Source organism: Poecilia formosa, unplaced genomic scaffold, assembly GCF_000485575.1.
Source record: "Poecilia formosa unplaced genomic scaffold, Poecilia_formosa-5.1.2 Scaffold347, whole genome shotgun sequence".
In the NCBI taxonomy this organism is placed as follows: Eukaryota; Metazoa; Chordata; class Actinopteri; order Cyprinodontiformes; family Poeciliidae; genus Poecilia; species Poecilia formosa.
This window is the reverse complement of record NW_006800286.1, coordinates 589,265-607,652: the sequence shown is the minus strand read 5'-3', so window position 1 is coordinate 607,652 and position 18,388 is coordinate 589,265. Positions and strand designations below refer to the sequence as shown.

The 18,388-nt window shown below is 39.7% G+C and overlaps 1 protein-coding gene and 1 long non-coding RNA gene across 2 annotated transcripts; both read right to left on the bottom strand.

Annotated features, from left to right (window-relative positions):
* Positions 1–4,074: 4,074 nt before the first annotated feature.
* Positions 4,075–15,319, bottom strand: nr2f6b (nuclear receptor subfamily 2, group F, member 6b). The gene is made up of 5 exons (XM_007574255.2): positions 13,578–15,319; positions 11,700–11,794; positions 8,572–8,906; positions 7,104–7,350; positions 4,075–5,197 (listed from the first exon to the last, which is right to left on the bottom strand). Exons 1-5 carry the CDS (start codon positions 13,844–13,846, stop codon positions 4,923–4,925), a joined length of 1,221 nt encoding a protein of 406 aa, XP_007574317.1. The 5' UTR covers positions 13,847–15,319; the 3' UTR covers positions 4,075–4,922.
* A 985-nt stretch (positions 15,320–16,304) lies between these two features.
* LOC107833230 (uncharacterized) lies at positions 16,305–18,388 on the bottom strand. The gene is made up of 3 exons (XR_001658950.1): positions 18,290–18,388; positions 17,034–17,128; positions 16,305–16,638 (listed from the first exon to the last, which is right to left on the bottom strand). It is a non-coding gene; the product is annotated as an uncharacterized LOC107833230 (long non-coding RNA).

Sequence of the window (18,388 nt, the reverse complement as noted above, 5' to 3'; positions counted from 1 at the left end):
AAGATTTTTATTGTCTTTTTAAAAAAACGTTTTTGAGCCATTTATTTTTGTAAGACATTTATTTTCATTGTTGCAGTCATAAAATACTTTTTTTTTTTTACTTTACACCTATATAAATTATGTTGTCTACAAAGTGTTAATTTAGCACCTAATAAACATCTAATTCTCAACAACGTGAGTCTCTGCTGCTCTGTTGGTTTGGTGAAACCGGCCGCTCTGCCTGTACAGTGAACGTCCTGAAGGGGGCGCAGGATGACTGGATCTACAGCGATCCAGCGAACAAGTACGGTGAGTCTAATGCTGACTGCTGCTGCCCTCTAGTGGTAAACCAGTGAAATGATCCCAGTTATTTACGTCACTTCTAACTGCCGCACACAAACCGCGCAGGATTTCAACCAATGTCCAGTTTAACTTCGTAAAAACTGTTAATCTGATGTCATAATCTGTCCTATTCTCATACGTTTGTGTCAATCTATGATAAAAACGGCAGATTTTCTTTCTTTAGCTGTCAAAATGGATGATTTTAGATGAAGCTGCCTGATGAGGAGTGTTTGGAGGCATTAATATTTGATCTAAGTGCAACTTTTTATTTTATCTTTAATTAGTTTGTTTCATAAGTAAATGCACAATTAAAACCAGAAGTTTACATGCAGTTAATAAAAATTACATGTAATTTATATTAACTAATTTATATTAATATAATTTATTTTCCCTCCCTGTCTGAAGTTAAACTAGATCAAATGTATTTTGTTTTAGGTCAGTTAGAATTGACAAAATTATTTCTATTTGCTAAATGCCACATTAATGAGAGAAAGAATATATGAGAGAGTTTATGAGAGATTATGTCATTAAAAATAGAAGTTTACATGTATTTCCTGGAGTTATGGCTGAGTGAGACTGTTTTAAGCAACACTAATGCACAAAAATAACAAAATTCACCCAGAAACATAAATATAAAACTCAAAATAAGCAATTTTGACAATTTATCACAGAAAATTTATTTAGTTTTTATTGTTCATTTGGAAGAACAATCTGTGTCTATGCTTTAAATGTTGCTTCAGTATTTCCACATAATGGTCTTTCCTCATGCCGCCATCTATTTTATGAAGTCCTCCATTTCCTGCTGTACCAAAACTGCCCCACAACATGATGCTGCAACCACCATACTACACAAACCTGTTTCCCTCTTTTCCCACTTTGTAAATGTATCTGTTCCTGTTTTATAGCCAATAAAAGCTTACCAAATTCAGCGATCTCAGCAAGAGAGAAGCTTTAAAATAAATCTTTCACTGCAGTAATGTAAAACTTTTAGAGAAATCTAACCTTTAATTTGAGGGGTTTAATTCAGCGGTAGAAGATCCCATGTTATGAAATAATTGTTTTCATTATAATCACTTGTGCTGAATTTACCAGCACCTCCTACACTTACTGTTAAATAATAACATTGAACCGTTTTCTTTAAAATTGACTCAAATTTTCTAAATTAAGAGGCACGTCTGGAAACTTTTCATTCACGTTCGGTAACGTTTTGTTTTTCTGGGGCGACACAGAGGTTCATTCCTCTTGAAAAAAGAAAGAAAAGAGAACGAAGGCTCAGGAGGTAGAAGATGGAAGAAAAATTTTGAAATAACTCATAGATAAATAGTGTTAAAGAAAACCGCTTATGAATCATAGAAACATACTACATCTATTTACCAACAAATGACGAGTCAGGCAGACAAACTTCTTTAGCAGTTTTTAGTTTTGGCATGAAACATGATTCGTTTACATGTAAATCTACTGCCACGGTTAAATCACTAAAGTCAAAATACTAACAAATAAACACAAACTGATGCACCAGGGATCACGGCTCTTACTGCCTTTTTAAAAATCTTATAGCAGGAAAAATAAGTCACACCAAAACATGTTTCATCAATTATTAGTTTGGCAAAAATAAAGAGTTTCTGTAGTTCACAGCCTTTATGAACTATGAAGTACCTGGATCCTAAAGTCACGTCTAAACATCAACGTACCGTTCATCATCATCATCATCATAATTATCTGGAGACGACTCATCTCTTAAAGGGGGAGTAAAGTGGGGAAGAAATAAATCAACACTTATAAAAGCAAAGGAAAAGGAAACAGCATCCAGGTAGCAAAGAGTCGTCATAAAAGATTCACTTGAGTCGGCCATCTTGTTTCATCCCAGGTGTGGCTTAAAGGATCCTCAAAGATGCTTCAGGCGAAATCCGATGCAGCGGTTGATCCCTTTATCATGAACACATCAGTAAGTTCACCATACAATCCATGTCTGTGGTGAAGAAAACATGAGGTAATAAAAATATCCACAGGGACGTGACTGTCTGAACAACCAGGCTGTGTTTTAACGTTTAATACATTTGCATCATTGCGGAGAAACACGACAGGTCCCCGTCTTAAAAAGAAAAAAAACAAAAAGCTAAGGTATTTGCAAATAAAAAAAAAGTAAAACTAACACTTTCTGTTTATGTACAGTGCTGTGAACAAAATCCCCTCCTTACAGATGTTGTTTTCCTCTTCATTTTCACAAGAAGCTAATTTTAATTTCAGAAGCGTACCTCTCCATAGCAGCCTGGGCAAACTTGTTGAATCATGATTTAACTAGAAAGCCGAGCTCAGACCCAAAGAGTCAAGAAATGAGTGAAACAGAACATGTCTGGCAACATAAAGACGTGTAAAAGCTGCACATCATGCCCCAATCTAATGAAATGACCTATGAGAACAAAGCCTGGCATCTGTCAGTGTGGAAAGAGTTATGGAGCCGTTTCTGAGGCTTCTGAACCAGAAACCCAGAATGTGAGACACTGACCACAAATGAATAAAACATGGAACCATGGTGAACCTTCCTAGCAATGACAGGCCAAAGAGAAGCACTTCAAAAACTCTTCCAGGACGTCACAAAGCAACATCTAAGCCGCTGCAGACATCATGTTTCTCAGTTAAGAGCAGCTCTAATTGTTCTACATCTTTGTAGGTTTAGAGAAAGCAAACACTGCAAAAACACAAAACCTTACCAAGTACTGCAGTTTCTATTGCAAATACTTGGTGCACTTGAAATAAGACAAAACTTATTCTTTTAATTGTTCTTTAATTGACCTGTGAGTAAATATATTTGCCCATTTGTCCAGAACTGGAACTTTCAGTATCTAGCAAGTTATTTTTGAAATTTACCATCTATTGAAAGATTGCCACTCAGATTAATTTCACTCTGTCCTGGAGTGAAATTACCGTAATAACCCGAAACGTCTCCCCTTTCAGAAACCACTGGAGTTTCTCAGATAGTGCAAAGTGAATTACGGTACTGTAAATTTGGCTGGATCGTCACCGGACCGTTCGGTCTAGAAGAGTTAAAAGAAACTTTTCAGCTTGTTTTAAGTCAATAGTTCCTGAATATGAATACAAAGGATTCATATTTCACTGGATTATTTCACTTACAACACGGGAACAATATTAATAAATGAAATTATCTGTCAGGGGAACTTGTACTTTTTTTAATTAATACTCACTAAAACCAAGCAGAAAAGTCACTTTTGTCTTATTCCAATTGCACTAAGGATTTGCACTAGAAACTAGACCAAAGATATCTGGTTATATCTTGTTTTTTTGCAGTGAACAATTGAGCTTTTCAAAACCAAAACAGTCTGTAAGGGGGTGAATAGTTTCTCCACAGCACTGACTTGTATTTACATCTCCTGGGTTTGTGATCCCTACAAAACGTCCCAGCCTTGATCTGGCTGCTATGGCTTAATTTAGACTGGACAACAGAGACAGGAGAGCACACAGCGCCGGGTTCAGCTGGAGTCACATTGGGGGTCATATGGGAGGAGGTAGAGGAGGCACATGGCCTCATGTGAGAGAGGCCATGTGGCGGCCCACATGGCCTCCCTGTTCGCTCAGAGGGAGACGAAGCCAGAGGAGGGAACGCCACTGACAGCGCTGCAGGACCGCGCCGCCGTTTCCTCACTGCCGTAACGACAAAATCAGGACCTGAAAACCAGAGTAGGGCTGGGCGATGAAGCAATTTATAAACATTTAATATTTGGAAAACCGTTTTTCTTTCACCATTTCAGTCCTTTGGTTCAACTCATTTTCATTTTGGGCCGTATCAAAATTATTAACGTTCTCAAAGAGCCGGTTCTGGCAGAATGCATTAATAAAACCCATTAACAAACTGTAAAACTATTAATAAAAAGCTGGAAGTTGAAATTAAATAATACTGAACATGTAATTTGGCAGCATACAGATAAAAATGACTTTTGTTTGACTGATAAAATTATATTTAAGAGTCTAAAGAGCCACAAAAATACTTCTGGTGGGCGGGATTTGGCCCCCGCACCTCAAGTTTGACACAAATGGTTCAGAGTGATGTAATCTCACCAAGAGCCGCCATCTTGTTTGACAAACGGGTTTTACAGCTTCTGTTTGTTTGGGCTATGAATTCAGGTCAACTTTATGGCGATATGGGTCAGGCTAAGAAGTTTTTCTGTTTTCAGTACGAGAATAAAATCTGAATATTAGGAGGATGAAGTTTTATCAGAACTACAACACAAGAAAATATCCAAGCTTTCTTATTAAAATGACTTTTTTTCTCATAAGTTTTTCTGGTAAAGTTGTGTCTTTATTCTGCTGATATTATGACTGTGTTCCTGTAAATAAACTGGCACAAATGTTCTGCCGTACAACCAACAGAATGAATGACTGAAACAAAAGCTGCTCTTTGAAAATTTTTTTTTTTTTTTTTTTTGTTTAAAGAAAAAAATCAATTAAAATCGGAAATCGGATCTGGTACGAAAAAAATGGTAGATTTAATTTTTCAGCCCCGCCGCCCAGCCCTAGCTCGCCTCCATGGCGACGCCTCCCGACAGTCTGACCTCAGCCCGTCTCTCTCCGACCCGGCGGGTCGTTCACTGTCCCGCCGCGTACGGCCAGCTGATGGAGCTCCCCGACAGCTGCATGTCTCGGATCAGCGTCTCGATGGGCGTCTTGCCCACCAGCCTCATGAAGAAGAGCTGAGAGATGAGGTTCGCCGGCACGGCGCGCAGAGCCGGCAGGCGCAGCAGCAAGCGTCCGAAGCGCTGCGGCTGGCTGGGGTACGTCAGTCGCTCGTACTCGGTCAGGGCGACCTGCGCCTTCTCCTGCAGCGACTCCACATGGGCCGGGTCGGACAGGCCACACGCGTCTGCCAGGGAGGAAACAGAAATCATCTGAATGACAGGGCTGCTGGAAACGGTTTAGAAATTTACCATCTACTGAAAGAAATAATTTCTCTGAGAAAATGGAAACACAGAAACTTAAAGATCCCAGATGGTATTTTTTAAATTACTTTGATGATGCTGAAATAAAATAATCTTCTTCACATAAAACAGTTTCTTCATTTGGATTACTCGCAGATTAAACAACTCATTTCTCCAACAGCCTGCTGGGAACAAAATGCTTCTGTCTACGTTTGTTATGTCGACGCAACTGGTTCTTTTTTTAAGCTAAAGTGCATTTTAAAGCCTGAGTGATTCAAAGGTCAGAGGTCAGCAGCTTGGAAACTAAATACTTTCACCTGAAGAGAATCACTTACTGGGATGTAAATGAATAAAGTAGCTAAAGTCAAAATAAAGACCTTCAGATAAGCAGTATATAATGAAGAAAAGCAATAACTGAATATGTTTGCACATCTAAAATTGTGTTTTACGTCTCAAGAGTAAATAATGGCACTTTTATGTCTGTTAGAGAAATATTTTCTAATCCCCTACAGATGCTTGTAGAGTTTAACAAACTGAATGAACTCATCCATCAGCCACAATAATGATTAAAATAATGTCATTCATTTCAAGGTAAAAAACCTTCAGTTGATTTTTGGTTTTGAAAAGCTTCACACCTCTAGTTTTATTTCTCCCATTTTATGAAAATGCAAAAGAGAAGCATCAACATCTTTCTCTAACCTTGTTTTGAGCTTTTATTACATTTTTATATCAGTTTCTGTAAAACAGATTTACTGTGTTAACTCTTCACAGCTCACTGATTTTTCATACAACAGATTTAATATATTCAAAAGGAAATGCAGTTTGCTCATTTTTAAATGGTTTTAGTATTTTTTTATTAGCAATTACTGCGGTAAGTTTGACTCAAAGTGCATAAGCATTTAAATTAGAGGTGTGCTGATCGATCGGCCACCGATCGTAATCGGCCAATTTCCGTGAAAAAGTGTATAATTGGTGATCGCCGATCATGGTCTCTTGTTGCCGATCACACAAACCGATCATCACCTGCGTCTCATTTCCAACCTGCCTGTGCAGCTGGTCTCCTCTTTCCTTCACTGCGCAAACGCGCAGCAACAAATCCTAAGTGATGTGGAACTATAACGCACTGAGTGAATGGGGAAGTTTGCCTGTTGCGGCGGAAAATTGAAGCAGGTCAAAATGCATCAACACGACGAATCTAATATCTTCCTGACTACCAGTAGTTCATTTTGTCCTCTGTAGAGGACATTTCTAAACTTGAATATAATATATTCAAACAGCCTTAAAAACTTGTGAAACTTCATAACTCAAAGTAGTGACTTAGTCTCAAATGTTTAATTAAGCAGCTCTGGTTGAAATATGTAGAGAAGAAATTTGGGTCAGTTTTGTCTCTTTCTCGCTCTTATTTAATGCTTGACAAAAACTTTTTTGACTTTTCTGACTGATTGTTCTAAACAAGCTGAAAATCAGTTGCTTTCTTGGAGCATCTTTACTTTTAAACAGTAAATAAGTATTAAAATGTATTTTACGTATTAAAGGTGGTAAAAGTTTTCCACTGATTTCAGCCTTTGTGGTGACTAAACGACGTGTTTTTGTTGCTTCTCATCTACCTAATAGCTTGTTGAGACACACGTCAGACTACTGCTTTAAAGGAGTTTTTCCATTGTTTCCCCGTATTCAGTAAGGTCAAAGGTCAAACCCAAACCAACAGCCTCCCTGCAGCTGGCGGTGTTTTGTTTCTGTGACATCTGAACCCGGCCAAAACATCAAATGGGCTGATTTGTTTTGGTTTCCCCTGAAGGAGCCTGGAGTCAGATCGCAGCGCAGATAGTTACAGTCAGCGTTCGGACGTACCGGGAGAGAAGAGGGCGATGGCTTTGAGGCAGCTGTACTCGGCGGAGTCCACCTGCAGCCGGTTCAGCTTGTCCACCTGGTCCTGGAACACCCGGACCTGGTCCATGAAGGACACCACGCGCTCCGCGGACATGGGGGACGAGTGGAAGCCGGCGGCAGCCAGCAGGGGCGCCATGTGCAGCGGCAGGGCGGACTGCGCCGCGTTCAGGATGAACAGCTCGCTCCAGCTCAGCCTCAGCAGCGCCACCTGCAGGCCGACATGCACAGAGTTAAACAGGGAGAAACTGCAGGGCCAGGCGACAATTTTGCTTTATTCACGTATTTTATTCATTTGAACTGAAGAAATTACATCAGATTTTTAGACCGTAACATTTTATTTTATTAAATTAATCTGCTGTTAGCTGATGTTAGTTGACTGAAAATATTGCTAGCTTAGCTTGAGGCATTCAAAGTCCCACAAACCACAATTTAAGAATAAATTAAATTAAAATGGCACTACAACTTAAACACAAAGTGGAATTTTTTTGAAGCTTTCTGTTTCACACCAACTCATTGACTAATTAAAGTCCTTAAAGGACCAGGATTATGTTTTTCAGGCGCACAGTGCCATTTATAGTACAATCAACTTCAGGTAAAAAAATGCTGTATATATTAAATATGACTTTAAAGAAATTCGACTTTGTCTCTTAAGAAGCTGGTGCTCTTACTGAAACTCTGTTGTGATGACTTCATGACGTCGTCATCACATGGCTCCTCTATTAGCCCTTTAACAAAGTTTTTACCAGAGTTGCACTGAGAAGTAGCTCCTATAATGAGCTCAGCAGATGTTTGCTAATTTCTGCTGGCTAGTCTGTAGGAGCAGAGTGAGGGATTCGCGGGAAAGAGCTGGTCTGTGAGGCGGAAGCTTGGAAACTTGCTGCAGCTCTGAAGGCGTTTAGCACAGCTGAATGGTTGCCATGGAGATGAAAGGATTTCTCAAACATGCATGAAAGAGTCAAAGCCACACTCCAGGTTTGTTTATGATGATGGAATAACAATGAAATCATGAGGTAAAGCTCAAAAATGTCTTTTTAACATAACACTACCCCTTCTGAATCCAAACAAGCTGCTGCTGGCCTCTCCCCACCACCTCAACGTTTACACTCGCAAGGGAAAACGGCTGAAAACAGATGAGCAATTATACAACCATACATCTTTGAAAGGCAGAAGTGGTGCCTCCTGCACAACCAACATGAATACAGCAAGTGGTTTCTGGATGGTAAGTCAACAACAAAACACTTGTCTTTTTGCTTTTTGCTGAGATTGCTAGGTGACGGCGGGGTTTCACTGTGGTTGCTAGGTAACGCCTGCTGATTTGTGAAGGTTTTTGATCGGCTCATTTTAAGCACTTGGGTTGTTTTCAGAAACAGTTCAGACAAAGATGACCAAACGTGAATTTAACCTGACAGGTTTCAAATGTCGGACTGACCTGCTCTGAGACGGGGAGTTCTGGAAAGTACGGGATGTTTCTGGCCCACTCGATGGTGCTGAAGAGGAGGCGGGCGGCCAGCTCACAAATGCTGTCGATGCCCATGACGGACGCGCCGCTTGCCGACGCAGGTATCTGCGTCTGAGTGTAGGGGGTGCTGTAGCGGCTGTTGCTGTACGGCTCGGCCCGAAGCAGCTGGGAGATGAGCTCCGACACCGGCTGGCCGTTGAAGTAGTCCGCCCCGATGTGACCCGGGCCCGGACCCCCAGGTCCTCCAGACAGGGAGTTCGGACTGATACCTGAGTGAGACGGAGGGATTCGACCCCGCTGGACAGCTGCAGGGGAGCAGAACAGAAGAACGGAAATGTTAATAAAAAAATAAATTATTGGCAGTGTTTCTCAATTATTTTCTGTCATCCCCCCGAGGGATCATATTATTTCGCGCCCCTCCACTAGGTGCCCTTCCCTCCCCAGAAATTAAATACTATTGCGAATCTGTTCATATTTAATCATTTATCGAACAAACCACTGGCTCTAGCATTGTATGACCTTAATATCTAAACCGCTGTTTCTCTTTTCACTGTCTGTTTTTTATATTTTATGTGACAAAACAACACAAAGTTTTGCATAATTATGAAATGCATCAGGTGTTCAAGCCTTGAACACCTGATGCATTATTGTTCAATTATCCTCCATTATTATCAGGACATTGAGGCAAAAGCGTAAACAGAGGAGCCCAAATTTTCCTGCATCTATAAATTCTCTCTGTAAATATTGTAAATATTTGTTATACTAAAGCTATGAAGAGTGGACATTGTTTAATGGTAGCAAACTCATAAGGGCTGGCGGCGCAAATAAGCTGAATATTTGGTGTATAAACCTCTTGGTTTGTACAACGGTTTTGAATTATATTTACTTGATTTGAATTTATTTGTTTTGTAGTTGGAGTGCTTTTGACTGTAACAACTATTTTGTCTGATTGTTGTTTTGTTTTTGATTCAATTGGTGACAAAAAGCTACTTTAGGTGGTGAATCACCTTCATTGATGTGCATTCATATGGTAAGAATGGCCTAGTCCAAGTCTTGACCTAAGCTGAATTGAGAGTTTTAGACATATGCTCTCCAGATGGTCTGAGTGAATTTGAACTTCTTTTTGAAAAATAATATAATTGAATTTCAGACTATAGATTTGAAAAGCTGCTGGAAACAAACCTCAGATTTGCAGCATAGATTGAACCAAAAAAAGTTCTGGTTAAAAAAGGCAATTAAAAAAAAAAACACTTTTCTGATGTCTATTTTAATAGATGATCTAGTAAAATTGATCAGTACAACTTTCTAGATTGATAAAGTCCAGAAAAATAGTTTGAAGTTACGGCTGTAAAGTCACAAAATGTGACAAAGTTCAACACTATAAAAAAACCAAACTGGTTATATTGAAACAAAAAGAAATGCATTTGATTTAAAAATTTAACTTAAAATCTGAATAATAAATTGTGCAATGTTAATTTTTTTTCTACCAGTGGAGATGACAACAAACTGCACTGATAAAGGGTTGACAAACATGACAGAGTTGCAGTCATGTAGCAGCAGACAGAGATTCCTCTGCTGCAGGTTTCTCCTCTCGTCTCTCCTCTGAACCGCAGCTCCGACGGAAGAATCTTTCAGAACGCGGTCAGCTGACTGGGTCAGAGGTGAAGCGGACGCTTCCAGGTAATGTGGAAACAGTTGGATCTGCGTCACGTCTCCAGTTCATTAATAACTGTGGCGCGCTGCCACCCACTGTGGGCTGTGTGTGGCAGAGCACCACAAACTGGACTGAGATTACAATGAAAGCACATAAATTCCAGGTCCAGCTGGAGTTTCAGAAACTGACTTTAATCTGACTGTGTGACGCAGTTTCTAATATATAAATCACAGTTTTTTGTGATCACACGCCTCATTCTTAGGTGTTAATAGCTCGTTATGTGGGATAAATCTGTGGGAACAGTGTGACACACAGCTCGTTAAGACGAATACATTCAGTGCAATCATTAACTTTCTTGTTTTTTACTCCTCTGAGGATTAAATGCAACTGCCTGCAGCAGCGGTGCTGCAGGGGATCCAGCTGCAGCGTGAAAACATGCTGAGGTTGACAGTATAAATACTGTCCTCGGGTCACATGGCCGGCACCATTTTACTGGGACATAAATTGTCCCAAGAGTTATTGTGATAAATGATAATGTTGTTTTGAGACTATTTTCAAGTAATATAATAGTAATGATATAATAGTAATGGCACAAAAATGCAAGAATATATTCTCAAAGATAAATAAACTTTAAATTATAATGGAACTGGAAGACACTTTAAATGTCCAAGACAAATAAACAAAATAATAGAAACAACAAATAAAATGAAATGTGAAGTCTCTGGAAACAAATTTGTCCTTCAAAGGATAGCTGAGACCAAAACACCAGACTGAAAACTTTTATCATCCAGTTTTCAGTAGGAAGAGAGAAAACAATAAATTATTGAAATGGAAATTATTGCACTTCTCTTAATTTATTATGTAATTAACTGATTTATTGCTTATTCAGGTCTAGAGCAGCATTGTGTCTAAATTATTAGCATTAGTCTGACCTTAAATGTTTCCCACCCCGTTAATAAAGCTGAAGAGCTGCAGAGACAGACTGATGCATCCTGGATGCACAAAGCAGCGTTATCGCAGATCCTTCCTCCCAGCAGCTGTTAGACTCCAAGCCATCACTACATCCCTGCTGCTATTTGCACATCCCTGTTTGCTTCTTAAAATATAAATATATGTTATATTTTATGCACACATATATAAATGCACCTCTGAATGTTTTTCTTTCTCTAAATTAAATTATTTTACTGAATGATTTCCACCAAATTAAACACAAAAAAACAACAACAAAGAACTGTTCAGAGAAAGTTTGAGGTTAAGAGAAAATTCCAACTTGTATTTCTTCAACAAAGCATTTATAACAAAATCCAAACAAGTTTCAGGTTTCAAATGCATTGAAGTTTGTTGCAATGTGAGAAAATGTGTAAAAACCGAAGGTGTGTGAGTATTTGTATGTGCATCTGGAGGAGAAACCAGCTTTATGCTGCGGTGTGAGAAGCTTTGATACCTTCTTTGCGCATCCCGACGCGGAAACACTTCTTCAGACGGCAGTATTGGCACTGGTTACGGTGATGCTGGTCAATTTGGCATTCTCTGTTTGATCTACACACGAGGAACAAAGAAAAAAAAATTAAATACATTCACCATTTTTTCGTGACATAGTAAGGACACACAGCTTGAAATGTAAGCCTGCCTCCTGCTGCTGTGAGTGAACTACATGGACTGGCTGCAGAACTACACAGACTGTGACCTTTGTAAATCATCAGCGTTACACACCCTCGTGTTGCTTTTTACAGCAGGTTGAGCTCTGCCAACATTTTACAGGGAGCCCTTTTCAAGCCCAGATGCAAGAAGAAGAAGAAGAAAAAAAAAACCATTCGGAGTTAATGCACTTTTTTTTCAGAGGAATAAACAACTGAACTTGGCAGCTGGGAGAGGAGTTGGTGTGAGCAGAGGGCTGGGCTGCAGCACTGATGTAGCTGCGGTGAAGAATAATGGGAATGTTGACCTTCTGAGGCGATCCATCCTCACATCACAAACCTTCAGGGCTTCATTTGTGCTCCTTTTGTTGCCTTGTCTCAAGGCTGTTTGTGGGTTGAAGCTCAGATTTAAAGATATTTTCTCCTGACTACGTTACAGATAGGATCATAAGAAGTTTTCTTGTTTACTTTTCTGGTTTATGTGTATTTAAGGGGAAAAAAACACCAAATCAAAGTAAGTTTAAGAGATTTACTTCTTCAAAGAAAGTGTTGAGTTGAAGTTTTAACAGAATCACAATGTTTTTTTGTTTTATTAGAATGAATTTGGGCTGGAACTGATGATTGATTTAGTTGCTGGCTTCAGCTAATTGTATACAATATTAAAAATACAAAATAAACAAACCAGTTCCTTGTTTAAATAAGAATATAAACATTTTAGTGCCTAAAATTTAGTGTATGCTTGATTATTTCCAGATAAATTGATCATTTTTGCATTAACTGATTATTAATTTGATAGTAAAAGTTACTTAACAGAATGTTTTTTGTTTATTTACAGAATTGTAACCAGGGCTGGGCGATATGAACTTAAAGTTAACACTATTGTGATAACAATTAAAGTGACAATAAGAGCTTTTTACATTTCTTTTTCGGTATCTGGTTGTGACTGCATGGCACACCAATTATAGCTCCACAAACACAAACACAGCTCTTGACAAACGTTAACATTTATAATATGGTTCTTTAAATCACCAATCATATAAATACGTTTGCTTTGTATCACTAAACTGCACACATATTTTCAAATTTATTGATATTTATTTATACCTTAACTGAACAAAGTGGGGAAAAAAAGATTAAAATTAACAATCCCAACAATATAAACAAATCTGGGGGGTTTATAAGAAATTTATCACAATACATGATAAACAATACACGATACACGACACAATAAATACCCTCTCTTAATTCGGTGAGGCTAAAAGTCGCTTGAGGAGTTCTGGGTAGAACATGCAATTCGCCAGTAGAATTAGCACTTTTTCTAATCAATATTTACTAATTATAGACTTAAAACAAGCTTTTATATCTTGCTGACAAGTTACTTGTAAGTTAGTTTTGTCTTATTTCAACAAGTGTACTAAGATATCTGCTCCAGAAACTAGTCAAAAGTACTTCGTAAGATTTTGGCGTAAATTTACAGACAAATGTTTTTTTATTATCTTAAATATAAAATATCTAAATGACATAATTACTGCTCTGAGGGTGTTCTTTCAGCAAGCGGCCTTTTTTACAGTCTTTATAGTCCAGTTAACGATTAATCGATTGCTAAATCAGTTTAGATTAATCCCGATGAATCGTGATTAACCGATTTGATGCTATTGAACGGTGGATTTCCCAGCAGCTCCTACCTGCAGGAATAGTTCAGGTTCCTCCTGATGCTCCTCTTGAAGAAGCTCTTGCAGCCCTCGCAGGTGAACACGCCGTAGTGCTTCCCGCTGGACTTGTCCCCGCATACCACGCAGTCCACCACGCAGGTCTTGTCCTCGTCGCCCACGTCCACGTCACTGCTGCCGGCCTGCGGCGAGTCGTTGTCCTCCTCCCTCCTCAGGTACGCCTTGTCTCCCAGCCCGTTGGTGTCCCCGTTGGGGTTGCCCCATCCCCCGCTCACCATGGCCATATTCTCAAAGACGCGCCGCCCCGTGAAAGGATCATACACGGACCCTTCGCCGTCTCAGCCGGGTTTCACCTTGCCCCCCTTTCAAAGTTTGAAGAACTGGTTTCAGACTCCGAGGTTGGGACGCCTGGTTCGGATTTGAGCAACTTCGTCCTGGAAGATCTAAAAACAGGAGGCGAAGTTGTCCCGATTCGCCTGCGTTGACCTTTATCCCCTTCGCCGTCTGGCAGTCCTGACCCGGAGGTCCTTCCTCTGCGATATTTTTCCTCTCCCTTCTTTAATCCCTCTGCTCGCTCCCTCTCTCGCCTCTTGTTCAGCCCTGACCTCTGATCAATGGCTCTTGAGCACGGAGAGAAACTTCAGACGCGCATTAAGTGGTTCAGAGTTCAGGCAGGAGTAAAGGGTGCAGCCCTGCTCTTTTCACAGGAAACAATAAATTACTCTTTGACTCTTTCTCCTTTCCCTCTCACCCGCTTTCTCCGACCCCGGCTGTGAAAGGACGAAGAAAGTACCTCACATATGATTGAGCATGATGAAGAGTCGCAGATATTGGAAAAAATCTGCCTCCTCTCTTCTCTTTCAGGAGAGCACTTTCCCTCAAGGCGTCCAGCAGGTGATAGAAAAATAAAACCCAGTCAGTTCTCCTTCAGGCAGGGTTAAACTGCCCTGCCCTTTCCTCTAACTTATAAACTCGTCCAACCAGTTCCTGCCGTGCTGAGGTGCTATCTTCTGATCTGTGCTCTTCCAGTCCAGACGCACGCTTAACTTGTTGAGGCTTTTTCAGAAATGCACACAGATGGCTAAAAGAAATAAAAGTGTTATATTCCTTTGCTTTTCTGTTTTTGGAAACTATCTAATTCTTCTGACTCAGCTGGTTTCTGGAGTAGCAAAGTTCACCAAAGACGTCCTCTTGCTCTGCCCTCTGTGACGAAACTCTGTTTTCTTCTGCTCCTTCAAAGCCAATGGGGTCAGAGGATCAAATGTCAGAGAAAAAAACAAGCCAAAACAAAGGCTGAGTTGAGAAATCTCCTCCGTCACAGTCTGCTCCCCTTTCCCAAAGTCATGTCTCTGTTGTCTTGTTTTCTCAGAGCTTGTCCATCCTGCAGTAACATCCAGAGGCCAGAACGTCCCCGCTTCAGCTGTCACAGACTCAGGGTTTTACTGCTGCGCTCCTCGCTCCTCTCTGATCGCCCTTTTCCCCGGTTTTTCCAGCCGGCTTTGGCAGGAATAAATTAGCGAAAACACAGAGCGCTCCTTTTCTGTTCGAGCCACGGCAGAGATAGCCTCCTCTTCCTCCGCTTCGCTCCCTCCTTTAGGGAGAGTGAGCGTGTGTCTGTGTGCTGAGGGATTTGACACTGCTATTCAAGCCCTGCAGTTGCCATGGCTCTGGATGCCTTATAAGGCCAGCGGAGTCAAAGAGCACCGAGTGGGCTGCGGCCAAACCCACACACACATTGAGAAAGAATGCTGGACCGCCTGACTGGCTGCCTGCGTTCTCCCGCTGACCCCCGGGCCAGCCTGGGAGCACGGGGAGGGAGGCGGGGCGCCGTACAACCGTCGCTTCATGTTCTCCCCGCCGCTCCATTCCCAAAGACCTCCTCCGGCTCTGTTGACCCAATAATAACAAGGAGGCCCTGTTGTTGTTGAGCAACTTGTCAAAAGGTTATATGATACTCTGCTGGCTGCTTTTCACACCTGCCGCTCACACTCACAGGTCCGTGTGAAGGATGTCGCCGATCGGATGGCGTTCGTTTTTAAAAACAGATCCTCAAGGGAGTCGGACAAGTCGTTTTGATACCTCGATCAATAGTTTCACAAAGGCTTTATGAAGCAATGGTGGGCATTAGTTATAACGGTAATCATGATAAAATTTTGACTTCTCATTATCCCAATAAACTCCAGTTCAGTGTTTTATAAGCCTGGCGGGCCACCAGGCTTTGTTTGCTCTCCCACCAGGCTAAGAATTGTTAATTTATTATAAGTTGTTTTTATACACCAGTAACTCTGTAACCACCTTTACTGGTCTACACGCCAACAACTTCAGCAAATAAAGTGACAAATCACAGATAAAATATCAACACATTTTGGACGCTTTAATTAGGATGAAACGACTGAAAGAACTTTTTTTGTTTGCCTTTTTTAAGACTTCACAGTTGGTGTTTAGGTATTGCTAATAATGTCTAACACATAAGTATCTAGTCATATTTTCATGGTGACTAGAGGTGGCGATATGAAGAATTTAATCATGATATTTTGTGGTACTATTGTGATGATGATTAAAATTATGATGAATATTACGTCTTATTTTGGGTAACTATCTACAAGGCACAGCGATCATGGCGAAAAACATTCAACAATTTAAACTGACTTAAAAAAAGTTTGATTTATATCACTAAACTGCACACAATTATTATATCTTTAAAAATGCAGTATAAAAAATGGAGTATAATGTCTCTGTAACCAAAAATGTCTTTAAAAATAGTCATTCAGCTTAGACAGTGAAAGCAGGGCAAACTAACTACTTTGTATTGGGTGTTAAAACGTTTGCAGCATTTTTCAAAATACATTCAGTGCATTAATTGATTTATTGTGACAGGCTAAGGAATAAAGTGGTGAAAAGAAGGTACTCTGGTCAGATGAAACTACATGCAAACGGTGTGGAAAAAAGCTAGCACTAAACATACCAACAGTGGTAGCAACATCATGTTGCAGGAATGCTTTTCTGGTCAGAGTCAATGAAAAATGGATGGAAATAAATGCAGGAAAATCCTTGACTGGGACAGAAGCTCACTTTCCTGCACAGCAACAACCAGTAATATAGATTCAGAGCTACAATGGAAATCATGCATTTATATTAAAACACTCTTTGCAACATTTGTCTAAGCTTCAGTTATTCTGCAAAGTAAAATGCACAAAATTTTTAGTTTGTTGACTGAAACTATTGTTTGTTGCACTTCTATTCAGAACTAAACATTTTAATTAGCATTTTTTTTAACTTATGTATATAAATTGTTGAAGAAAAGACCGCAGAGTCACATACACACTTATTTTGCACGGAACATTTATAATAGTTAAGTAGTAAAGACTTAAACTGCAGCAGCTAATCCAAAATAAAGTGATCAAACAGTAGCTTCACATTGAATTTCTCCAACAGAAGAGTGCAAGACTGTATCTGCTGACGCCCTCTGACCTCTAAACCCAGACTTGTGTGCAGGAAGATGAGCCACGTGCTTCTGCAGTCCAGTAAAAGTCATGTGCCGGTCATGAAGCCATTTAACCTGGCAACTGCAAGGCAAAAAGAAAAAAAAGGAGAGTGTGAGTCATTTAGTGTTGTATTTATTAGACCAATGCACAAGTTTCTCATGATCAATAGAGGACTGCTTAAACTAAAAGTTATCTTTAGTACTAGTTGCTTCTTAATTGGTCATAAAGTTCCCACTGGCAAAATTATTTTAATGTTTAACTCAAAGTTTACAGCTTTTTGCCGCTTAATAAAATGTTTTAAATTGTCAAAGTCATTTGCCTGTTTCGAATGTTAACTGAAGGTTTGACTAAACCCAAACATAGAAAGTTTTGCCTTAGAATTGTTTATACAAGTTATTAGTCACATGCAAAAACACTGATTTAAGACTAATGTTATTGATGTATTAATGTTTGTCATTAGGGAAGCCAAAGTATCATAACTCGATGGTAATTTTACACAGAAATTCCTCCCTTCCTTTTAATTTCTTGTTTTTGCTTATTTAATTTTCCCGCTATAAAATATCCATATATATATATATATATATATATATATATATATATATATATATATGCTTCTATGTTCTAAGTAAAACCAAGCGGATCATGTTACAGTGGACCTCCGGTATTTGATGGGGGATCAGCTACCCGTAAACAGCTGAAATCCGCAAATACTTGAGCCCCTCTTTAAAAGCGACGACCTACTCTACCAGTTCAAACACAGAATATATCTTAATCAGTCCCTCCAGTATTTCTCAATAGTATTTCTCTCTTTTTTTGCAATCAGAATCACCGATTTTATGGTCCTACTTGTGAAATATTTGTCCCGAATACCTTTCACTTTTTCAACTCAACATAGTCATTCGGAAAAATATATTTCAAATGCTTAAAAAAAAGTACAAGTGACTACATCAAAAGTAGTGTGTTTATTTATTGCTTATGTGCTTATCTATGACGATAATTGTGATTTTGTTTTGTTTTGTTTCTCGCCATAACGATAACGGACTGACTTGACATCAAGTAAGGCTAAGGTACAAGTACCGCCACCTGTAGTTAGCAGTCACTTATCGCCATGTTTCTGACATTTTAGTGGAAATTTTGCTATAAACCCAACAAAATGCATGAATCTGCTGATTTTGCGTCAATTTCCACTCGCGACACCTGAAAAACTGGAGAGACTATAACTTAACATGCATTCATACTTACAATGGAAACCTTCTTAGCACTACCACTTAAGCTAACCTCCACAGTCTTCCTAGTTCCACTAATCCAGCCAATCAGCGCCAAGGAAAATGACTGGTGCTC

Bases quoted from the DNA above. Each gene is read 5' to 3' on its own strand.
- nr2f6b (XM_007574255.2), bottom strand. From the start codon at position 13,846: ATGGCCATGGTGAGCGGGGGATGGGGCAACCCCAACGGGGACACCAAC. The intron at 11,795-13,577 runs GTAGGAGCTGCT...CCTCGTGTGTAG, and splicing joins AACCTGAACTATTCCTGCAG to ATCAAACAGAGAATGCCAAA. The intron at 8,907-11,699 runs GTATCAAAGCTT...GCTCCCCTGCAG, and splicing joins CGTCGGGATGCGCAAAGAAG to CTGTCCAGCGGGGTCGAATC.